Genomic DNA, 19858 nt, shown 5'->3' on the forward strand with positions numbered 1-19858 from the left:
AATGTAATACTGCTTACCTTTACCCCCAGTGCCTGACAATGTAAGCTTAAAGGAGGGAAACTTTTGGCTGCTTCACTGCTGTACCTCCTATATGCCAGGGGGTATACTCTATAAACAGCTGTTCAATAGTTACTTGGCCTTATTTCCCATTGGATGAAAACAATACACATAAGTCTTATGAAGATATTACAACACTGTTCCCATCCAATTTTTAAATTTTATTTCGTTAAAAACACTTTAAATGTATATTGACATATACAGATCTCCCTCAACTTAACAATGGTGTTTTGTCCCGATAATCCCATCATAAGTTGAAAATATTGGAAATTGAAATGAATTTAATACACTTAACCTACCAAACATCATAGCTTAGGCTAGCTTACCATAAACTTGCTCAGAACACTTATATTAGCCTACTGCTGGGCAAAATCATCTAACACAAAGCCTATTTTACAATAAAGTGTTGAACATCTCAGGTAATTTATTGAATACTATACTCAAAAGGAAAAACAGAATGGTTGCATGGGTACAGAATTGTCCTAAGTATACAGATTATATAGCCTCGTGATCATGTGGCTGACTGGGAGCTGAGGCCCACTGTACAGCTCCATATAGGTACCACATATTTCTAGCCTGGGAAAGAAATCAAAACTCAAAATTCAAAGTACAGTTCCTACTGAAAGTGTATCACCAACTTTGCACCATCATAAAGTTGAAAAATTGTTAAGTTGAACTGTCTGAAGTTGGGAGCCGTCTGTACACATATTACATTTCCTCGCTGAAACCTGTTTAAAGGAATATGTAAGAGATGGATGAAAGAAAAAAGACAAGGAATGATAAGAGCAAGATGAAAGACAACTCCATGAGCCATATTCTTGCTGAGCACCTTTATATTGATCATCTTGCCATTAGACGAATCCACGAAGTAAAGTCAGTCACATTTCACTAGCTCAGTAAGTTTTTAACTAGTTAAAAAACAAGTTTAATATACAGTACAGAGAGGTTATAGGAAAAATTAAATGGGAAAAAGGCCATTAAAGAAAACAGTAAAGTTATGCCCTCTTAACCTGACAGAAGCCATTCCTCTCCCATCTCCATGTCTCTACTGATTAGGAAGGATGTATTAACCATAACTTTTAACAACTACACAACATAAGGCTCTGGAAGCAGTGAAACAGACTTCTCAATAATTTTAACAATTTCTTTGTTAGATAAATATGTAAAATAAAATGTGCAAGAACTACAGGATCACAATAAAAATGAAGGTTTTCACATACCGTCTATATTTTTTAAATTATCATACGGGAACTCTCTTTCCTTTGGTATATAATTCCATAAATTCTTACACATGTACAACCACCGCCACAATCAGGATATAGAGCAAGTCCATCATCCCAAAGAGTCCCTTGTGCTATGCCTTGGAGTCGTACAGAACATGATTTTTTTTGTTGTTACTTTTGAGAAACACTCAGAGTGTGAGCGGGGGAGGGGCAGAGAGTGTGAGCGGGGGAGGGGCAGAGAGCGGGAGATACAGAATCCCAAGCAGGCTCCTGGCTCTGAGCTGTCAGCACACAGCCTGATGCAGGGCTCAAACCCACAAACCGTGAGATCATGACCTGAGCCGAAGTCGTGCACTTTATTGCCTGAGCCACCCAGGCGCCCCTGGAATGCGACCTTTTGAGGCTGGTTTGTCTCATGTAGTAAATCTTTGAAATCCATCTCAAGCATTACACATATCAATAATTTGTTCCTTTTTATACTGAATAGTATTCCACTGTACAGACTGGACCACAGATTATTTATTGTTTATTCATTCAGCCACTGAAGAACAACATATGGGTGGCTTCCAGCTTCTGGCTACCACAAATAAAACCACTATGAACAACCATGTATTAATTTTTATGTGAATTTAATTTTTATTTTGTAGTGCAAATACCTAAGAGTGGGACTGCTGAGTCAAATGGTAAAAATATGTTAGCTTTGTAAGAATATGCCAAACTGCTTTCCACAATGGCTATACCATTCCACATTCCCATCAAAAATATATAAAAGTGCCAGTCACTCTGCATTTTTGCCAGCACTTAGCCAACGTACTATCTAATTTTTTTTTTTATTTTTTTAAAAGTTTACTTAGAGAGAGAAAGACAGAGACAGAGTGCAAGCAGAGAAGGAGCAGAGGGAGAGGGAGACACAGAATCCGAAGCATGCTCCAGGTTACGAGCTGTCAGCACAGAGCCCGACGCAGGGCTCGAACTTGTGAACCATGAGATCATGACCTGAGCCGACGTCAGACGCGTAACCAACTGAGCCACCCAGGCGCCCCAACATACCATCTAATTTTAAAGACTACTTTGTATATCTACAAACTGTAGTTTCTTTTCAATAAAAATGCAAAAACATGAAATATGAAAGATAGTTGAAGACACCATAATTTCCCCCCAGTTATCTGTAAAATTCAAAAATAAAAAACAATCATTACATAAAAAGCCAAATTGAAACATTACATACTAGACCACTCAGGTTTTTTTTTATGGGAAATTATTCTCACTTAATCTCCTCATTTCCTGAGAAAAGGTAAAGCGGTCCAAATAAAATGGTGAGTCACTGTAAGTGGAATCTATTGGAAAGCCAGTTATGAGGAACAATCTTCTCATGGTTTGGATTTCAGTGTTTCCTTTCATAATATGAATCAAATATGTTTCTTTTCATAATAACCTCATAAAAGCCAAAAATTACAAGACAAGATTAGAATAAGTATTTTCAATTTTCAGAATAATAGTGTCCTTGTCCTATAACACCACCATCTCCAACCTCCAGTCTCCAACCCCATCCCCTCCTCAAGGAAACAAAGAGACAAGTAATGTTGCAGAAGATATTGAAAAACTAGTAATTTTCTCTAAGAATTTATTATAAGCATCCATATTAAAATAACGTTTTCATTCTTTGTCAATAACATATACTTCTTAAAACTCAGGGGCAGGTTTTGTGAACGCTTAAGATTCAATTACTGGTAAACCTTTTCTCTCTTTTAAAAATATTCATGGGGGCGCCTGGGTGGCGCAGTCGGTTAAGCGTCCGACTTCAGCCAGGTCACGATCTCGCGGTCCGTGAGTTCGAGCCCCGCGTCAGGCTCTGGGCTGATGGCTCGGAGCCTGGAGCCTGTTTCCGATTCTGTGTCTCCCTCTCTCTCTGCCCCTCCCCCGTTCATGCTCTGTCTCTCTCTGTCCCAAAAATAAATAAAAAACATTAAAAAAAAAAAAAAATTTTAAAAATATTCATGGAAGCATAATACACATTAGAAAAGCATATATACTCTAAATGTACACCTCACAGAACAAAAAGAGCCAGCATGCAGAGCATGAACAGAACTTTACCAGCCTCCCAGAAGCCCTCTTATAATCAGTAACCAACCCCACTTTCCACCACCAAAGGTTACCCATTATTCTGACATCTAATGTGATAGATTAACAACTTCATATACTTTCTCTTGTATCTGACTTCTTCTACTCAATGTCTAGCCTGCGAGATCCAGACATATTGGTGCATGTAGCTATTGGTCATTTGTCTTGTCACTGTTTAGAATTCCAGTGGTGTGAGAACATACTACAATCTATCTTCTACCACTGATGAGTCTTCAGGTAATTTCCAGTTCTGACTACTACAAATGTTGCTGTGAACAATTTTGTACATATTTTTTGGTGAACATATGAACACATTTCTACTGAGTATATACTAGGAGTGAGACCTACACTAATCATAGAGTATGCACATATTCAAACTCAATTTACACTTCTATCAGCAGTGTTTGAAAATTTAGTTACTCTATATCCATGTCAATACTTGGTTTCTCTTCTCTTTGGTTCTGATAGTTTGCACACAGGGAAAAAAAAAAAAAAAAAAAAAAAAAGCCAGCCAGCAGGAAACCCATTTTCTTTTTTTTTTTTAATTTTTTTTTTTTTTCAACGTTTTTTATTTATTTTGGGGACAGAGAGAGACAGAGCATGAACGGGGGAGGGGCAGAGACAGAGGGAGACACAGAATCGGAAACAGGCTCCAGGCTCTGAGCCATCAGCCCAGAGCCCGACGCGGGGCTCGAACTCACGGACCGCGAGATCGTGACCTGGCTGAAGTCGGACGCTTAACCGACTGCGCCACCCAGGCGCCCCAAGGAAACCCATTTTCTAAAAGTGAAACCAATAACCAAAATTAATAAAGATGACTTTTTAAAAATAATTAAAACATTTGATATGATACTATGAAATATGGATTCTTAGAGAAAACTCTACTGTAACAGGTTTTTCTATGAAAAAGTCTAGGGGATTTCAGTCAAGCTCAAACTTGAGTGAACTACTCAAAGCAGCCATCTCTGAAAGGCTACTGTATTTCAAGCTGTAGAAACACTGAATGCAGATAAGGATAAAATGGCTCTACTGCTATGCATGTAAAAATTAATCCAAATAGGAAGAATTATATCTAGTTCTGGGGTTACCACGTTTAAGAAGAAACAATGCCAAACCAGGGAACATTCAAAGGGCAAGAATGGTAACAAATTTGGGAAGAGTTTTAGATAAGGAAGGGTTGAAAGTATTGTGATTCTGTAAACTGGAAAAGAGAAAACTTGGGGGAAAACAATATTTAAATTGGATAAGTTTGTGAATATTATAACAAAAACTGTAGTTTGATGTAATAAAGAACTTTCTAGCTTTCAGAAAAATCAAAGGGATGCTTTAAAATACAGTGAGCTCACTCACAGGTCATATCTCGCGGTCCGTGAGTTTGAGCCCCGGGCTCTTGTGCTGACAGCTCGGAGCCTCGAGCCTGCTTTGGATTCTGTGTCCGCCCTCCCCTCCCCATCTCTTCTCCTCCCCAACTCATGCTCTGCCTCCCTCTGTCTCTCAAAAATAAATGTTAAAAAAAATATATAGTGAGTTCTTCAGAGCCAGAAGCATTCAAGCAAAAGGTGAAACAGTATAGGAAAAAATTCTTGTTGAAGTTTCGACTAAATAAACCTTAATGTTCCTCCAACTACGACAAATTAACCCTGAGCAATACTACCAAAAATAAGTAGCAGTGAGGCATTGTGGCTGAGTTAAAATATAAATATCCATATTACTTAACCATAATTAGTAAAGGAATCAACTACTTTTACTACATAATATTAGCAAAATAACATTTAAAACCTCTGTAGTATAAGTCTGTATTAAAAAATACAGGACTTACAAAATATTTTTTAATAGCAATTAAAAAAAATCAACTCCAATTACTCTAAAAATCATTCTAATCACTCAATAGCTACTTCATTTATATCTCAATATTGGTCATTTCTACTGCTACTCCTTAGTGGAAATGAATACTAAAGACAGGAATTAAACTGATTCTTGGAACTTGGGAACACTGAGGCTTTTCAAGCAAAATAGAAAAGATTTTCTCAAAGTGGGAAAGTCTATCTAGGGAAGGAAAAGAAACAAAGGAAAGAGATGTCAGCACTGTAGCCTATCCATCCATAGAAACAGCTTCTCTGGCAAAGTCCGTATTTATTTTATTCTAAGAAGAGAAAAATGTAGGAAAAAAAAAAAAACAATCAAAAAGCTCCTATAGGGCAAACTATAATTTATCTACAATACATAAGATTCAAATACAAAATATATTTAGAGAAAGTGTTGAAATTATTTTATTGGCAGACGAAAAAAAAAAAAGAGAATGCACACACAAAATATATTTGGAGAAAGTGTTGAAATTATTTTACTGGCAGACAAAAAAAAAGAGAGATAGAGAATGTCCGAGCAAGCGCTTAAATAGATGTTACATAAAAAACAGGGTTTTTAATTGCTAGCACAGGTAATTTAACAACTCCACTAACGTTTGGTTGGATAAAATAGGTAGAAATGTCTTTCAGTCTCTTATCTAAATGTTTCTCTTCCTTACATTCCCTCTGCAGTTCAAAGATGCTGAATCTCAACCAAGGTAAGCACACTCTTTCCATCAAAAACAGGATAGCCTGGTATCTTAAGTTTAAAACAAATAAGATGTGATTAAGTAGTATATTACTTCTTTGAATGTTAGGACATTCTTATATGTATTAAGATCAAATTTTATCACAGAATTTAAGTTTAACTTTCAATTTCAAAACTGCTATACTTAATTTGTTTCAGCTGTAGTGTAAATTTTATTGGTTTATTAAAGAAAGTTACTTTAGAAACAAGAAAGGTAACAGAAGTATCTAGGGACATGCTAAAGACCTTAAGTATCTGCCTTTCCCAAAGTTCTCTAAAAATAATGTCATCCAGAAGAAAGATTTTTCACATTTAACTGCTAAGAAAAGCAGTACTTCTTCTGAATATCCCGGTATCTTCTATCTTGTGTCTTATCAATCATATAAACGAGTGTTTCCTCTTAGGTAGGGCAACCAGAAACATCAAAACTAAATCTATAGTTTTCCTGTAACAATTGTGCAATAACTTAACAGTGTGTACACACTATCCTACACTTTTTCACTCTCCATGCTAATTCCATTAGCCACTTTTTAAAACTGTTGTCTACTAAAATTCTAAAACCAACCTCAAATCCTCTTTTAAACCAATCAAATAATAAACACCAGCAAAAAATAACTAATGTCATCCCTCTTTAAAAGTAATCAAGATTCTAGAGCTTGGAAGAAAAGCAGGGGTAGTGAGCAAATATTTACTAAGTGACCATGGCTAAAAGAGCTGTTTCTAACTGAAAAGAAAAATTATAATATATTCTACCTTTCCCAATTTCCTAACATAACGTTTGAAAAGACTCCCCTTTTTACCTTTCTTTTCTTCCATTATAATGCTATAAGTGATGAAGCATCTTCCCTATCACTAGAGAAATTCTTTAGGAGATAAGATCACTTCAAAACAAACAAGGCAAAAAGTAAAAGCTTGTTTCCTCAACAGATGTGGAAACCATCGTTCCTGTCACTGTACTGCCACAGAGTATATTCTCTGAGATTGGAGCAGAAACAACAGGTAAAGCAAATGTGCAAACACTGTTCTGTGACTGGAGATGGAGAGCCTCCTTGCCCTGTCATCAAATGCGGGGTTCTAGTGTCAACTGCGGAGCTATTCCGGACTCTAGCAAGGCCATGGCTTCCCTACCTGCTCTGCTTTCCTACCTGCTCTTTTACAAGTGCCTTTTCCATACATCAGTGGTAATATATTTACTACTCTAAGGGCAGGTCATTTTTTTTTTTCTGCGGGAAAAAGGATGAAGATGATTTTGTAATAAGTGTTTTTAAATGAGTTCTACAAGTGTAGCTGAAAAAGCAATGTAATTTCAACAACTCAAGTTTGTGAAATGGGAAGTTACAGGAGTAATTCGGAGATTCCCCGAACTTTTCCAACAGCATTTTCTTTTCTCTTCCCTGAGTCTGAAAGATTCTAAACCAATGATAACTGGGACCAAAAACATGTCTAAAAATAAGCCTCCTGTCTCAACCCTTGTAAACCCTTAAGGCAAAGGCTCATAGGCATTAATTAGCCTCTCAGAATCACCTGGCACACTAGTTACAACACAAATTGCAGGGGGGTACCTAGCTGGCTCAGTTGGTAGAACACACAACTCTTGATCTCGGGGTTGTAAGTTGGACCCCCACGTTGGGTGTAGAGATTACTTAATAAAATCTTAAAAAAACAAAAACACCACCAAAAAAAACCCAAAACAAATAAAACACAAATTGCAGGACCAAATCCCCACTTTCTGATTCAGTAGATCTAAGGCAATGCCTGGGAGTCTGCATTTCTAACAAGTTTCCAGGTGATGCTGATACTGCTTGTCTGGAAATCACACTTTAAGAATTGCTGCCTTAATGCGGCAATTAGTTAAAATAATATCTTGACTAAAAACAGTTTATAATAAAGGTTTGGCACCCTACTCCAAAACAGAGAATCATGGTTGAATCCAATGGTTTCTAAACTTTGAAAAAGCAAGTGCCCTCAAACATAGTTCACAGTACTTAAATTAATACAAATATTACTGGGCACAATGAAGTAAAATACTAAGAAGAGTCTTAAGAATAGTAAGTAATCCTATTTGCCTAAAGGAATAATTCAAGGAAAAAACCTTATCTATGCCAAAATATTCACTCAACATCACTTACGAACTCAAAAGCTGGAAATGACACAAATGCCAAACAACTGGAAAACAATCATGCAAACTATAATATACTGAATAAATGAAATATTATCTGACCATAAAAATGATAGAGAGTGAAGACTATCATACGTGGAAAAGTGGAGACAAAGTATTTAAATGAAAAAAGTAGAACACAAAACTGCTCATAACAGCATGTTTACTGATAAAAAAACCAAGTTTTTTTATCGGTAAAAATGTAATATTTAAAGTAAAGTAGACGTAATATTTAAAGTGAAGAGACATCTAAGACATAGTATTTTTATGACATTCAAAGGCAGTCAAAGTATTTTATAAAATATTTTGAAGTAGTCTCTGCTCTAAGGATTACAACAACCACCTAACCCACTGAAGATTAATGTTAATAAAGTATTTTTAAAAAATATTAAAAGTAGAAAAATGGCTTAAAATTTTTTTTTAATTCTCAGATAATACTTCTTCAAAACTGTAATCTGAAGAAAGGAAACTCAGTAACTTACTATGTTGGGTAGAACTAGTAAAATTTCTTGAACCAAATATGCAGAGAAATTATAAAAAATTATAAAAGAAATTATAAAAAAACCAGAAATTATAATTAGGAAAAAAACTGGGATTCAGAGCCTAGTAATAATCTAAGAAAAGTACTTTGAAAAGATTAATCCAATAATATAGGGAATATATAGCTGTTAGAAATATCAACTTTAAGGTATAAAACTTACTGTTTTGATTCATTGTGACAGACTTCCAAGGTTGGGTCATTATAAATAAAAGCAGCTTCTAAATCATTGATCCTTACTCGGTATATTCTACACTGTTTGCTGTTCAACTTGATTCTATTCAAGTTTGCAACTGTGGGAAATATAGTCAGTTCCACGAATCCCTGCAATGATAAAGAATAATAACTTTGTTATAATTAAGACTGGTAGGTCTTAGAATATTTTTTTTTATTTCTACTACTTACACTTACTTATACCACTATTTCTATTACATTCCAGAGACAGAATCCCAAATAGCTACATATATATGTGTTCTCTGAGTATCTTCATTTCAAACACTATTGTCCTAATGAATGAACAGGTATGAATTATATAGACTTTATCTTCTTGGTGATTCACATTCACCATCAGTGAAAACTGGACCATCTGCCAGAAAAAAGTAAAAGGACTCACACTCTCAAATACAAGGCTTTCTAGACAGACTGGAACTCAAATAGGGAAGAAGGGGAAAAAAAAAAAAAAAAAAAAGAGCAGAAAGAGAATCAAAACCAGTTTGGTGAGTAAAAAGAACATGGCCTTCCAGGGGCGCCTGGGTGTCTCAGTCAGTCAGACGTCCGACTTCAGCTCAGGTCACGATCTCGCGGTTTGTGGGTTCGAGCCCCATGTCAGGCTCTGTGTTGACAGCTCAGAGCCTGAAGTCCGCTTCGGATTGTGTGTCTCCTCCTCTCTCTGCCCCTCCCACACTCACGCTCTGTCGCTCTGTCTCATAATAATAAATGAACGTTTTTAAAGAAAAAAAAAAAAACATGGCCTTCCAAAATGGGAATCAAATGTGAAAGATGGGTCAATGGAACATGACACATATGTCCAGTGTTTTTCATATGATGGGTTAAAAAACTGATATACTCAAGTGTGAAATATGGGAAGGCATGAAATAGCATTTCAAGGGCTGCAAACTGAACAGGAAAATTTCAGAACCTGCAACACAAATAGCTAAGATGAAATGGAGGCAGCAACCACAGAGGGCTCAAGTATAACCATTCTAATGGCTTTAGAGAGCAGCACTGTGTGCCAGATGTTACACTAGATACTTTCATATGTTCTCTATGAACTGAAAAAAGTACTACTTTACACTTTTTTTTTTTAATTTTTTTTTTTTTCAACGTTTTTTATTTATTTTTGGGACAGAGAGAGACAGAGCATGAACGGGGGAGGGGCAGAGAGAGAGGGAGACACAGAATCGGAAACAGGCTCCAGGCTCCGAGCCATCAGCCCAGAGCCTGACGCGGGGCTCGAACTCACGGACCGCGAGATCGTGACCTGGCTAAAGTCAGACGCTTAACCGACTGCGCCACCCAGGCGCCCCTACACTTTTTACAGATAAGTTAACAAAGTTAAGAAAATTATGTAATTAATAAGTGGAGAAATGACATTCAAATCTACATCTAAACGATTCCAGTGGAATCCTACTATACCATGTTTCTTGTACAGGGCTTTAAATAACATGCAAGAATTTTTTTATAAAACACTTAGCCTAACTGCTCAAAAGCACAGACATTCTGCAGCCCTTTTTTCCCCACCACTTCCCAAATAAGAAGACAGCCATACATCCATAAATTAGACTCTCTACACAGAGCTGCACGGTAGCAAATGAGAACAGAAAGAGCAGAGGCCAAAATACTGTTAATGAAAAGCTCTGTGTTTAAAGGCATAAACTATCAGCAACTGGAGGGGAAAAGACCAAAATTCTTTTAATTAGCCTATCAGCAATCCATTGACCAATCTACATAAATAAGCTTGGATCAGCTGAAAGCAAGCAAGCAGAATCAAAACAGCAAAAGTGTACTGTAATAGAAAAAATTATGGAAAGTGCTTTAAGCTTACATGGGTGGGGATAGAAGAACAGGATTTGGCTTTCTTGACTAAGGTTAACAACAACAAAACAGTGAATGGAGTATATTTCATGAAGATAGGGAAAGCCCAGTCTCCTCTTATCATCTGGTCTCTGACACCACCTAGAGCCCTAACCTCTATCTGCCTGCAACATTCAGACCCATTAACTTCCACAAGGCTCCACTCTCTGTCGTCCTTGGCCACTGGCATTACTGCAAGCTTGTCTGGTCATGTAACCTCTCACTTACTCTCTTCTGCTTGCTCCTTGTTCCCTCCCAACCACTTCATAGCTGACCACCTTCCCATCCTATTCTAAATAACCTCCCCTGGGCCATTCAACCTTTTGAAAAATTCCTTCTCTACCTTTCAACCTTAGATGAAATATCTCCTGAAACCCCTTTGACAAGAAGCCACTTATTCTTTCATTCACTGTAAATTAGGAGAGGGGAAAACAGAAAACCTTTTAGTTTCATGTGCTACTCTAGACCACTCATAGAATTTTATATAGCATATGCTATAAGAGTAAGGGCAGTATGTCATTATTAAATACATGGTTTACGGGGTGCCTAGATGGCTCAGTTGGTTGAGTCCAAGTCTAGGGTCTAGAGCCCTGCGTTGGGATTCACTCTTTCTTCCTCTGCCCCTCTCTCTCACTCACTCTCTATCCCTAAACCAAAAAAAAAAATAAATAAATAGTATGTGTTCTGGAGGTAAACTGTCTGCATTCACTTTCAAGCTCTACCACTTAGTGAGTGTATGATCTCGAGTTACTTTAGCTCTCAGTGTCTATTTCCTCCTCTATAAAACAAGAATGACAGTACCTACCTTTTGGTGGTAAGACAACTGAGCAATACATGGAAAACACTTAAAATCATAGTGGACATCTAAGAAATGTTCTTATTATTCTTTTGTATTTCTTTTTCCTTTAGTCATCCCATACAGATCCACAAGCCTCTATTCCTCTTCATTACTACCTCCCAAATTCCCCAACATTCACTGAAGGCTCATATGCAACTTTTCTAACCCATCTCTACCATAACTCTAAGTGATCTGAATGTAGATATATCTGATCCATACAGTAACCCTGCTTCAAAGTTCCTTGACCTTAATTCCTACAATCTTTACTTCTATTACAGGATAGCAATCAAGATTACACTCCAAAGATACATCATCACTGCCCAGAATTACTCCCAAGCTGACATTTTAAACTTGAGTGTCCACAATGCTTATCCTTCTGCCCCTCTTATTACTTCTCAGTCTTCCTGTTCAACCACATGAAGTCCTGTTCCTGGACCACCTCCAGTTTCTTACTACAGTCCTTCCTGGCATTTTTACAGCACCTTCTTTTCCATTTACTGCAGATCCTTAATTTCAACCACTGTTCTGCCAAGTATCAATTCTCTTGCCTTCCAGCTACATGTATAGATCTTTCCCTAACTGTTCAAAAATCAGCCATCCACTGGGCGCCATACTCTGCAGTATTCTCAAAAATCCCGCTCTATTAACTACCCTATCCTATTAGCACAGGATTTTTTTCCTGTGCCTATAAACATGTTCAAGTCTGACATATACTTTAAAATCTTGAGATCTACATCACACTCAAATAAACTACTTTTTGCCCTTATTCTGGAGTTGTCTTATCTTGATTCTGAACTGACAATCCCTGGAGTCCCAAAACCCTACCATGGTCTGGTAGTCATACTGGAAGTCTTTGGAGGTCAAGTACTAAAGGGGATAACAGTCCAAGGCTATTTCAGAGTAGGACTCATGCTTACTCCACCAGTCCTAGAAACTATAGTAAATCAAAGCAACTAGACATCCCTTGAGGAACTCCAGAGATTAGTGCCCTCTAATATTTGGAAGATGCTTACTACATCTTAACTTATTTGGCCAATGCAAAAGTCAAGGTTTCAAAGAATGATGGTGAATTATCACAAATCTGTCAATCTAAACCACAGTTATAGATGTAGTATTTTTATACAGCAAATCAGCATAGCTCTTGGTGACTAGTATCATAGCTAATTATCAAACAAATGTTTTTTTCCCAAAGAATTTTTATCAGGAAAAAAAAAAAAATCACAGATTGCCTCCAAAACATCAGAATGCCTTCACTGTCACCTAATAACTAAAAACTATACCAACTCTCCTGCTCAATCAAAACATAGTCCAAAAGTACCTTGCTTCCAAGATAGCCCATAAAGCATTATACTAGTATATTATATTGACAACATTATGCTAACATGACCTGTTGGGAAGGGAAAGGAATTCTCCAAATGTTTTAATAAAAACAAGGGTGGCACAGGATGAAAGTTAAATCCCGTTAAAGTTCAGGAGCCTGTCACATTAACAAAGCTTCTAAGGTTCCAGTATTCTGAGGCATATAAAAATATTCCTTCCAAATGAAATATAAGTTGTTTCATTCTGTACTGCTCAGCAAGGTACAAAAAACTGCTCAGTAAGGGACAAAAAACTTGGTGGGCTTCTTTGAATTCTGGAGGCAATATATACATTTGGGCATTCCGCTTACCAGGCAACCTATTACACTGTCAGCTTTGAGAGGGGTCCAGACCAAGAAAACGTCTTGCAGCAGGTCCAGATTGTGGTTCAAGCTGCCCTGCTATTTGGGCTTTATGACTCAGCAGATCGTATGGTATTTGAAATGCCCATTGCAGATAGAGATGCTGTACAGACTCTGGCTTTTTCCAATACAATGACAGTGCAAATTCTTGAGGTTTGAGAGGAAAACCACAACCTCTCCTGTCACCAACTATATTCCATTTGCAAAGCAACTACTGGTTTGCTTCTAGACCCTTCAGTAGAAACTCAAACATGACCACGGGACTCCCAACGACTATGTTACCTGAAATGACCGTGATGAGATTGAGTGTAATATAAAGCTCTGAAAAACAAAAGTGGGCATGTGCAGCAGTTGTCCACTTTTAAAAAGACAACACATCTGACCCAGACCCAAGCAGGGTCATAAAGTACAGGCAACAGCATGAGCACGTGCTCGGAATCCATTAATACTTCTTCCACTGCTTCTTTACCTCTCTTTCAATTTCCACCTCGGGCCTCAAGGAGAGTTCCCCTTGTTCAGTTAACAGAAGAGAACAAAGCACAAGCCTGAATTATGAATAAGCTCACAGGATGCTAGGACCAGCTGGAAGTGGGTGGAAGCTGCCATTAGAATGCCACTGAAGTTGGGCCACCTGGGTGGCTCAGTCGGTTAGGTGTCCAACTTCAGCTCAGGTCATGATCTCTCAGTCCGTGAGTTTGAGCCCCACATTGGGCTCTGTGCTGACAGCTCAGAGTCTAGAGCCTGCTTCAGATTCTGTGTCTCTCTCTCTCTCTGCTCCTCCCCTTCTTGTGCTGTCTCCTGTGCCTCCAAAATAAATAAACATTAAAAAAAAAAAAAAAAAAAAAAAAGAATACCACTGAAGTGTGACCCTGGGAGACAGTGGAAGAAAGTCGTACAGCAGACAGAACGTTGGGAAATATGTCTGGCTGTACACTCTTTGTAGTAGAGATGACCTAAAGTACACAACTACACTGATCCATGGGCAATTGCTAACAGGATGGTTAGGAACCTGGTAAGAACGAACTTAAAAGACTGAAAATAGAAGATGGTAGAAGACGTGTATTAATGGATTTCTCAGAACAAGTATAATGTGAAAATATCCATGTTATTATCACATAAATGGCCATCAGAGGGCATCTACGGCAGAAAGGACCCTCAAAAACCAACTGGCAAGATGAAATAGATCTCAAAGATTCTTTCCCTAGACACCCTGCTCGATATACAAAGTGGTCACGGAGGCAGAATGGAGGCTATGCATGAGCCCAACAACATGGTCTTTCCCCCGCCGACATACACACCAAAGATGATCTGACTACCACCACTGCTGAGTGCCCACTACCAGTAGTAGAGGATCATACTAAGCATCCAATATGGTACTGGAAGGACCAGTTAATCACTTGGTAGAATGACTACATCAGACAGCTCATATCAAGAACATGATATGCCCTTACAAGAACAGACACATATTCTAGATTTTCCTTCCCTAACTACAACATACTTACAGAAAATCTTATATATCATTGTATTATCTCATACATACCTCCAACTTAGTGTATAGGAAAGTGTGGTTATGGGTTCTTACATACAAAATTTACTAGTTTTATCTTGTACCCGATTATCCAGAAGCACTGGCATGATCAACTGCTGTAGGCTTAATTACAGCACCAACTCAGAGACCTACAACAGGATGCTGTCTTAACTAGTGTACCATATATATAGAGACATCTCTCCAAAGCCAAAATAGATCTGCGAACCAAAAGGTAAAAATTGGAGTGACTATTCTCACTATTGCATCAAAAAAACCACGGAAGGAATTTTTGCTATCTTTGTAACCTTGTGTTCGGTTCGGTATGTTTGGCCAACAGAAAAATGCATCCACCAGGGCATATAATCACGGTTCCATTTGGAAGCTGAGACTGTCACTTGGCCACGTTAGGTTCCTCATGTTATGGAACCAACAGAGAGAGGGTCACTATACTGACTGGAATGACTAATCTCAATTACCAAACAGGAACTAAGGTTCCGCTATACAGTAAGGACAACAATTATATCTGCGGTTCACAGAGATTCACAGAATGCATGTCAGGGTCACTTGGCCAATAGCACTAATCAACGGAAAACTGTAAGAACCCAAAAAAGACAGGACAAGCAAGGATGTAGATCCTACAGGAATGAAGGTCTAGGTCAGACCAACAGAAATGTTGGCAGAAGAAAAAGGAAAAATGGAATAGGTGGAAGAGTAACACAGCGGTCTATATCAACTTTGGCCTTGACACCTGCTAAAGAAAACAGTGGCTCTAGCAATTAAGTTTCACATTCTCTTACCCACTTTTCTTTCCGCTAGTTTGTACGAAAGCTACTGGTGGTATCTAATACCTTACATGGGAGTAGAGATGAGTTACCATATCCTCATGTGAATTCATTAGGTGAGGGATTGGCAAACTTTTTCTTAAAGAGTCAGATAGTAAGTAGATTTTGTAGGCCACATAGTCTCTGTCACAGGTACTCAACTCTGCCAGTGTAGCTCCAAAGCACTTTAGACAATATATAAATAAATGGGTGTGGCTGTGCCCAAATAAAATCTGTTACAAAAATAGGTAGCTGGCCATTGCCAACCTCTGCAATAGCGGATAAGACTTCGTTAAGTCCCCTGTGTTGGGAACACTAGCTTTTCTTCTCAACAAAAAACAAGGATGGCTTGGGGGCAAAACGGGTAGACTATTCTAGATATTCTCCTTTTGCCCCTCCTAATACACTATACACCCCAGGAGTTGCATTAACTGGGCACCAGCCCTTCAGCTTCTGGTTGGGGTGGTCAAATGGGAAGCACAAGGAGAAAATTGGAGAGGGGAAGGAAAGTGAGCCCGTTACATTTATCCCTCCAGGTTCCTCCCTATCCAGCTAAGGGAGGCAGTAGCTTCATTCTTCTACCAAAGGCCACACCTCCTATAAGGTCACTCTGACAACTACTATAGTTTCTAGTAACTTCTTCCTTCCTTTGTTCTTTCAGGTTTAGAAGTAATAACTATTCCTTGTTGCTAACCTAGTGTGCCCTACCATCTCTTGGTTTCTCTTAACCCTGTGTCTTCTAAATAGTCTTCTTCTACTTTCCCTCAACCTACATGAATATGCTGCTTATTTCCTTCTGGGACCCTAATCCATACACCATCCAACCAATTTTTCTAGTGGGAAACCCCAAAATCATTCACAACTCCTTCCTAACATTCTCAGTAAAAGTTATCTGCAATTCCTTTCCATCTCTCAATTTGGCAGGGGCAGAGGAGGTTGAAAGGGGAAACAATGACAGAAAGGAGCTGCAGGTGACTCTTAGATCATCTATAATTAAAAAATGGGGGTGCCTGGGTGACTCAGTCAGTCAAGCATCCACTTCAGCTCAGGTCATGATCTCATGGCTCATGAGTCTGAGCCCCAAGTTGGGTTCTGCGCTGACAGCTCAGAGCCTGGAGTCTGCTTCGGATTCCGTGTCTCCCTTCCTCTCTACCCCTCCCCCGTTCACTCTGTGTCTCTCAAAACAATATTTTAAAAAAAGAAAAATTTTTTAAATGGCTCAATCACTTGCTAACTTTACACCCTGAAGAAAGTTACTTAGTCTGAAATTTTTCAGCTGCTTGAACTATAAAGGTAAAATAGTATCTATTTCATGGGGTTATTGTGAAGATTAAGTGAGGTCATACACATAAAACCTTACAACAGTCTCATACATAGTATATACTCAATAAATGTTCACTATAATTCAGTCAACCATATCAACTCTATTTCTATACCACTTTCACTATTGTTATTTTCCTTCAGGGCTTCATTGTAAGAATATGACAATAACTTCTTAACTAAACTCCCCAATTCTCCTATCTTCCCTACCCAATTCATACAACACAACACACCTAAAGTATCCTTCTGTGAAGTACAAGGTAAATACAAGTGACCCTTGAACACAGGTTTGAACTGTACAGGCCCACCTATATATGGATTTTGTCCTGTTAAATACAGTGCAGTGCTGTAAACGTATTTTTTCTTCCTTATGATTTTCTTAATAACATGTTCTTTCTCAATATTTATTATAAAAACACAGTATATAATAAGCATACCAATTATGCAGTAATGGACTTCATGTTATTGGTAACACTTCTGGTCAACAGCAGGCTATTAGTAGCTAAGTTTTTGAAAAGTAAAAAGGTACACCCGTATTTTTTAATGTGCGGAGGGTTGGGACACCAACCCCTACATTGTGCAAGGGTCAGCTGTTATCATATGTAAGGAATATTGATTGAGAAATTTCTTTGAGGACATGGGACTTAATAAACCTTTAAGGATTCTAAGATTCCTATGAAGAGGTTCCATTTTTTTTAACTATATAGCTCATCTTAAGTAAACATATGAATACATGGATAACATCTGGGGGGAATTTCATGCCATCACACACACCTCCAAACAATAAATAAAAACAGCTAAGATTCTATTTAATACAAGTCCCCCCAAATTAAGCACTTAGGTAGCCAAAGACTTCTATATTCCAAGGATATTTATGCAATCTATATGTATTAAAGGGAAGGGGTGGTGTTTACTAGATTTCAAACACCTTATCTAAAACTTTACAAAGCAATCTACCTAAACCAGGTCAGCCAAGAATTAGAAAACAAAACTGGCCTCCTAGCAGCCAAGTCAAGTCAATGAGAGCCCTAACCTTAATTTTTTTTTCACAGAAGAAATTTCACTATGGGCTTATTCTTGTTTCTTTCACAATTCTAAAATGCTTGGTGATACAGACTTTCACATTCCACAACTGATTAAATGGAATAAAATATTAACCCGGAAACAAAAAAAAAAAAAAGAAAGGAAAGAAGAAAGAAAGAAGAATTGAGAAGGCAGCCAGTATAGCAGCAAGGCTATTCACCTTGGAGTCATACATATCTGAATCCCAAATCTCACCTACTCTTGAAACACAGTTATCTGGAAGTGAAAGTTTCTAAATATTGTAAAGGTGACTTGTTACTGCTTATAATTGTTGAGAACATACTCACCACAACAGATTTTCTCTGAAAGTTTATGTTGTTGATGCAGACGACCTGATGGGTTGTATATTAAAAAAAAAAAAAAAAAAGTACTTTTAGTAAACGAAAGCATAAGCCTATTCAAGTATAAACAAGGAATAACCAGCTCACAATACTTAATTTTTCCATTTAAAATCCTGCAAATTAAGGTAATTGCATGTTTTAAACTGAGCAAAACAAATGGAAAAAGATTTCTCTAGAAAAAAAAAGACAGCAAGGTACTTTAAGAAAAACACACAATCAGGGCCCCTAGGTGGCTCAATCGGTTAATCGTCATACTCCTAATTTCAGCTCAGGTCATGATCTCACGGTTCCTGACATTGAGTCCCACCGTGGGGCAGCGCTGAGCCTGCTTGGGATTCTTCCTCTCTCTTTCTCTCTTTCTCTTTCTTTCTCTCTCTCTCTCTCTCCCCCCTCTCTCCCTGCCCCTACCCCTGCTCGTGTTCTCTCTCCCTCAAAATAAACAGATTAAAAAAAAAATGTGTGTGTGTGTGTGTATGTATATACACACACACACACATATGACAAAAAAAACAAAACAAAACAAAAAACCACCTATTAACCAGCAAAGGACATTAAATCTGTTGAATAGCCCTGTCATTCAAAACCATACACGATATCCAACAAACACCATTTCCATCACTGTAAATGGGTTCTAGTTTCCTACTAGATTTCCCAGGCTCACAAAGGCAGTTTCAAGCAATCACCAAGTATAATTAATAAAAACAAAAGCTAGAAGAGAAAAGGAAGATGAAAAAATACTTATAATTTATACGGCCTTGGGCTTTCAAAGCCCTTGTCTCCTTTCTTCCTGTTCATTCTGGCGGGCTCTAAACCAGTTGGCGGCATGAAGCGCTCCCACCGAGCCTGGCTTCCCGGTTTCCCGGGGGCTGCGGGGTATTACCGGCCTCCGGCACCTCCCACTCCTCGCTCCCCCTCGCTCCCGACAGTCATGCCCAGCGGCCAGGGCTCCCTCGGCGCCCACACCCGGCCCCGTCCAATCTGCCGCCGCCTCGAACTCGCTCCCTCGATCCGGCTCCTTTCAGCCCCCTCCGCCGAGCTTGTCACGAAGATGCTCCTCTCAGCAACCGCTCAAAGCCACCGTCAGCCGACATCTTGCCTGTCACCTCTAACCTCTGGAGGCAGCGGAAGTGGAACGGCGGCGCGGGCGGAAGCCGGAAGCTTTGGGTCAGAGGGCGGGGCTTGCACGATAGCGCTAGAGGGTTTCGCCTGTTTGACCATATATATTCTGTGGGAGGGAACTGTTAAAATTTAGGAAATACGACAGAAACATATAGTGGCTTGCGAAGAACGGGACAGGAGGTTGGTGGGTGTGTTAGTAGCCAGGGATACACGAAACCAGGAGTGGGGGGGGTCCTGCTGGTTTGCTGTGTGAACAGACACCATGAACTCACTGGGCCCAGCTTATTTGGGCTGGAAAACGTGTAATTAGACCCCAGGTAGTCTAA

General features: G+C 38.6%; 1 protein-coding gene across 1 annotated transcript in view; it reads right to left on the minus strand.

The window, feature by feature from the left end:
• Positions 1 to 19534, minus strand: part of TAF2 (TATA-box binding protein associated factor 2) — a 97752-nt gene extending 78218 nt beyond the window's left edge. Inside the window, exons 1-3 of the mRNA XM_058698909.1 lie at positions 19156 to 19534; positions 18360 to 18414; positions 8853 to 9013 (exon numbers count right to left, since the gene is read on the minus strand). Of these exons, the coding sequence (XP_058554892.1) occupies positions 8853 to 9013; positions 18360 to 18414; positions 19156 to 19238 (299 nt within the window). The 5' untranslated portion in view covers positions 19239 to 19534. The remainder of the gene's footprint in view (positions 1 to 8852; positions 9014 to 18359; positions 18415 to 19155) is intronic.
• Positions 19535 to 19858: the final 324 nt, after the last annotated feature.

Source organism: Neofelis nebulosa, chromosome 14 (assembly GCF_028018385.1).
Source record: "Neofelis nebulosa isolate mNeoNeb1 chromosome 14, mNeoNeb1.pri, whole genome shotgun sequence".
NCBI lineage: Eukaryota > Metazoa > Chordata > Mammalia > Carnivora > Felidae > Neofelis > Neofelis nebulosa.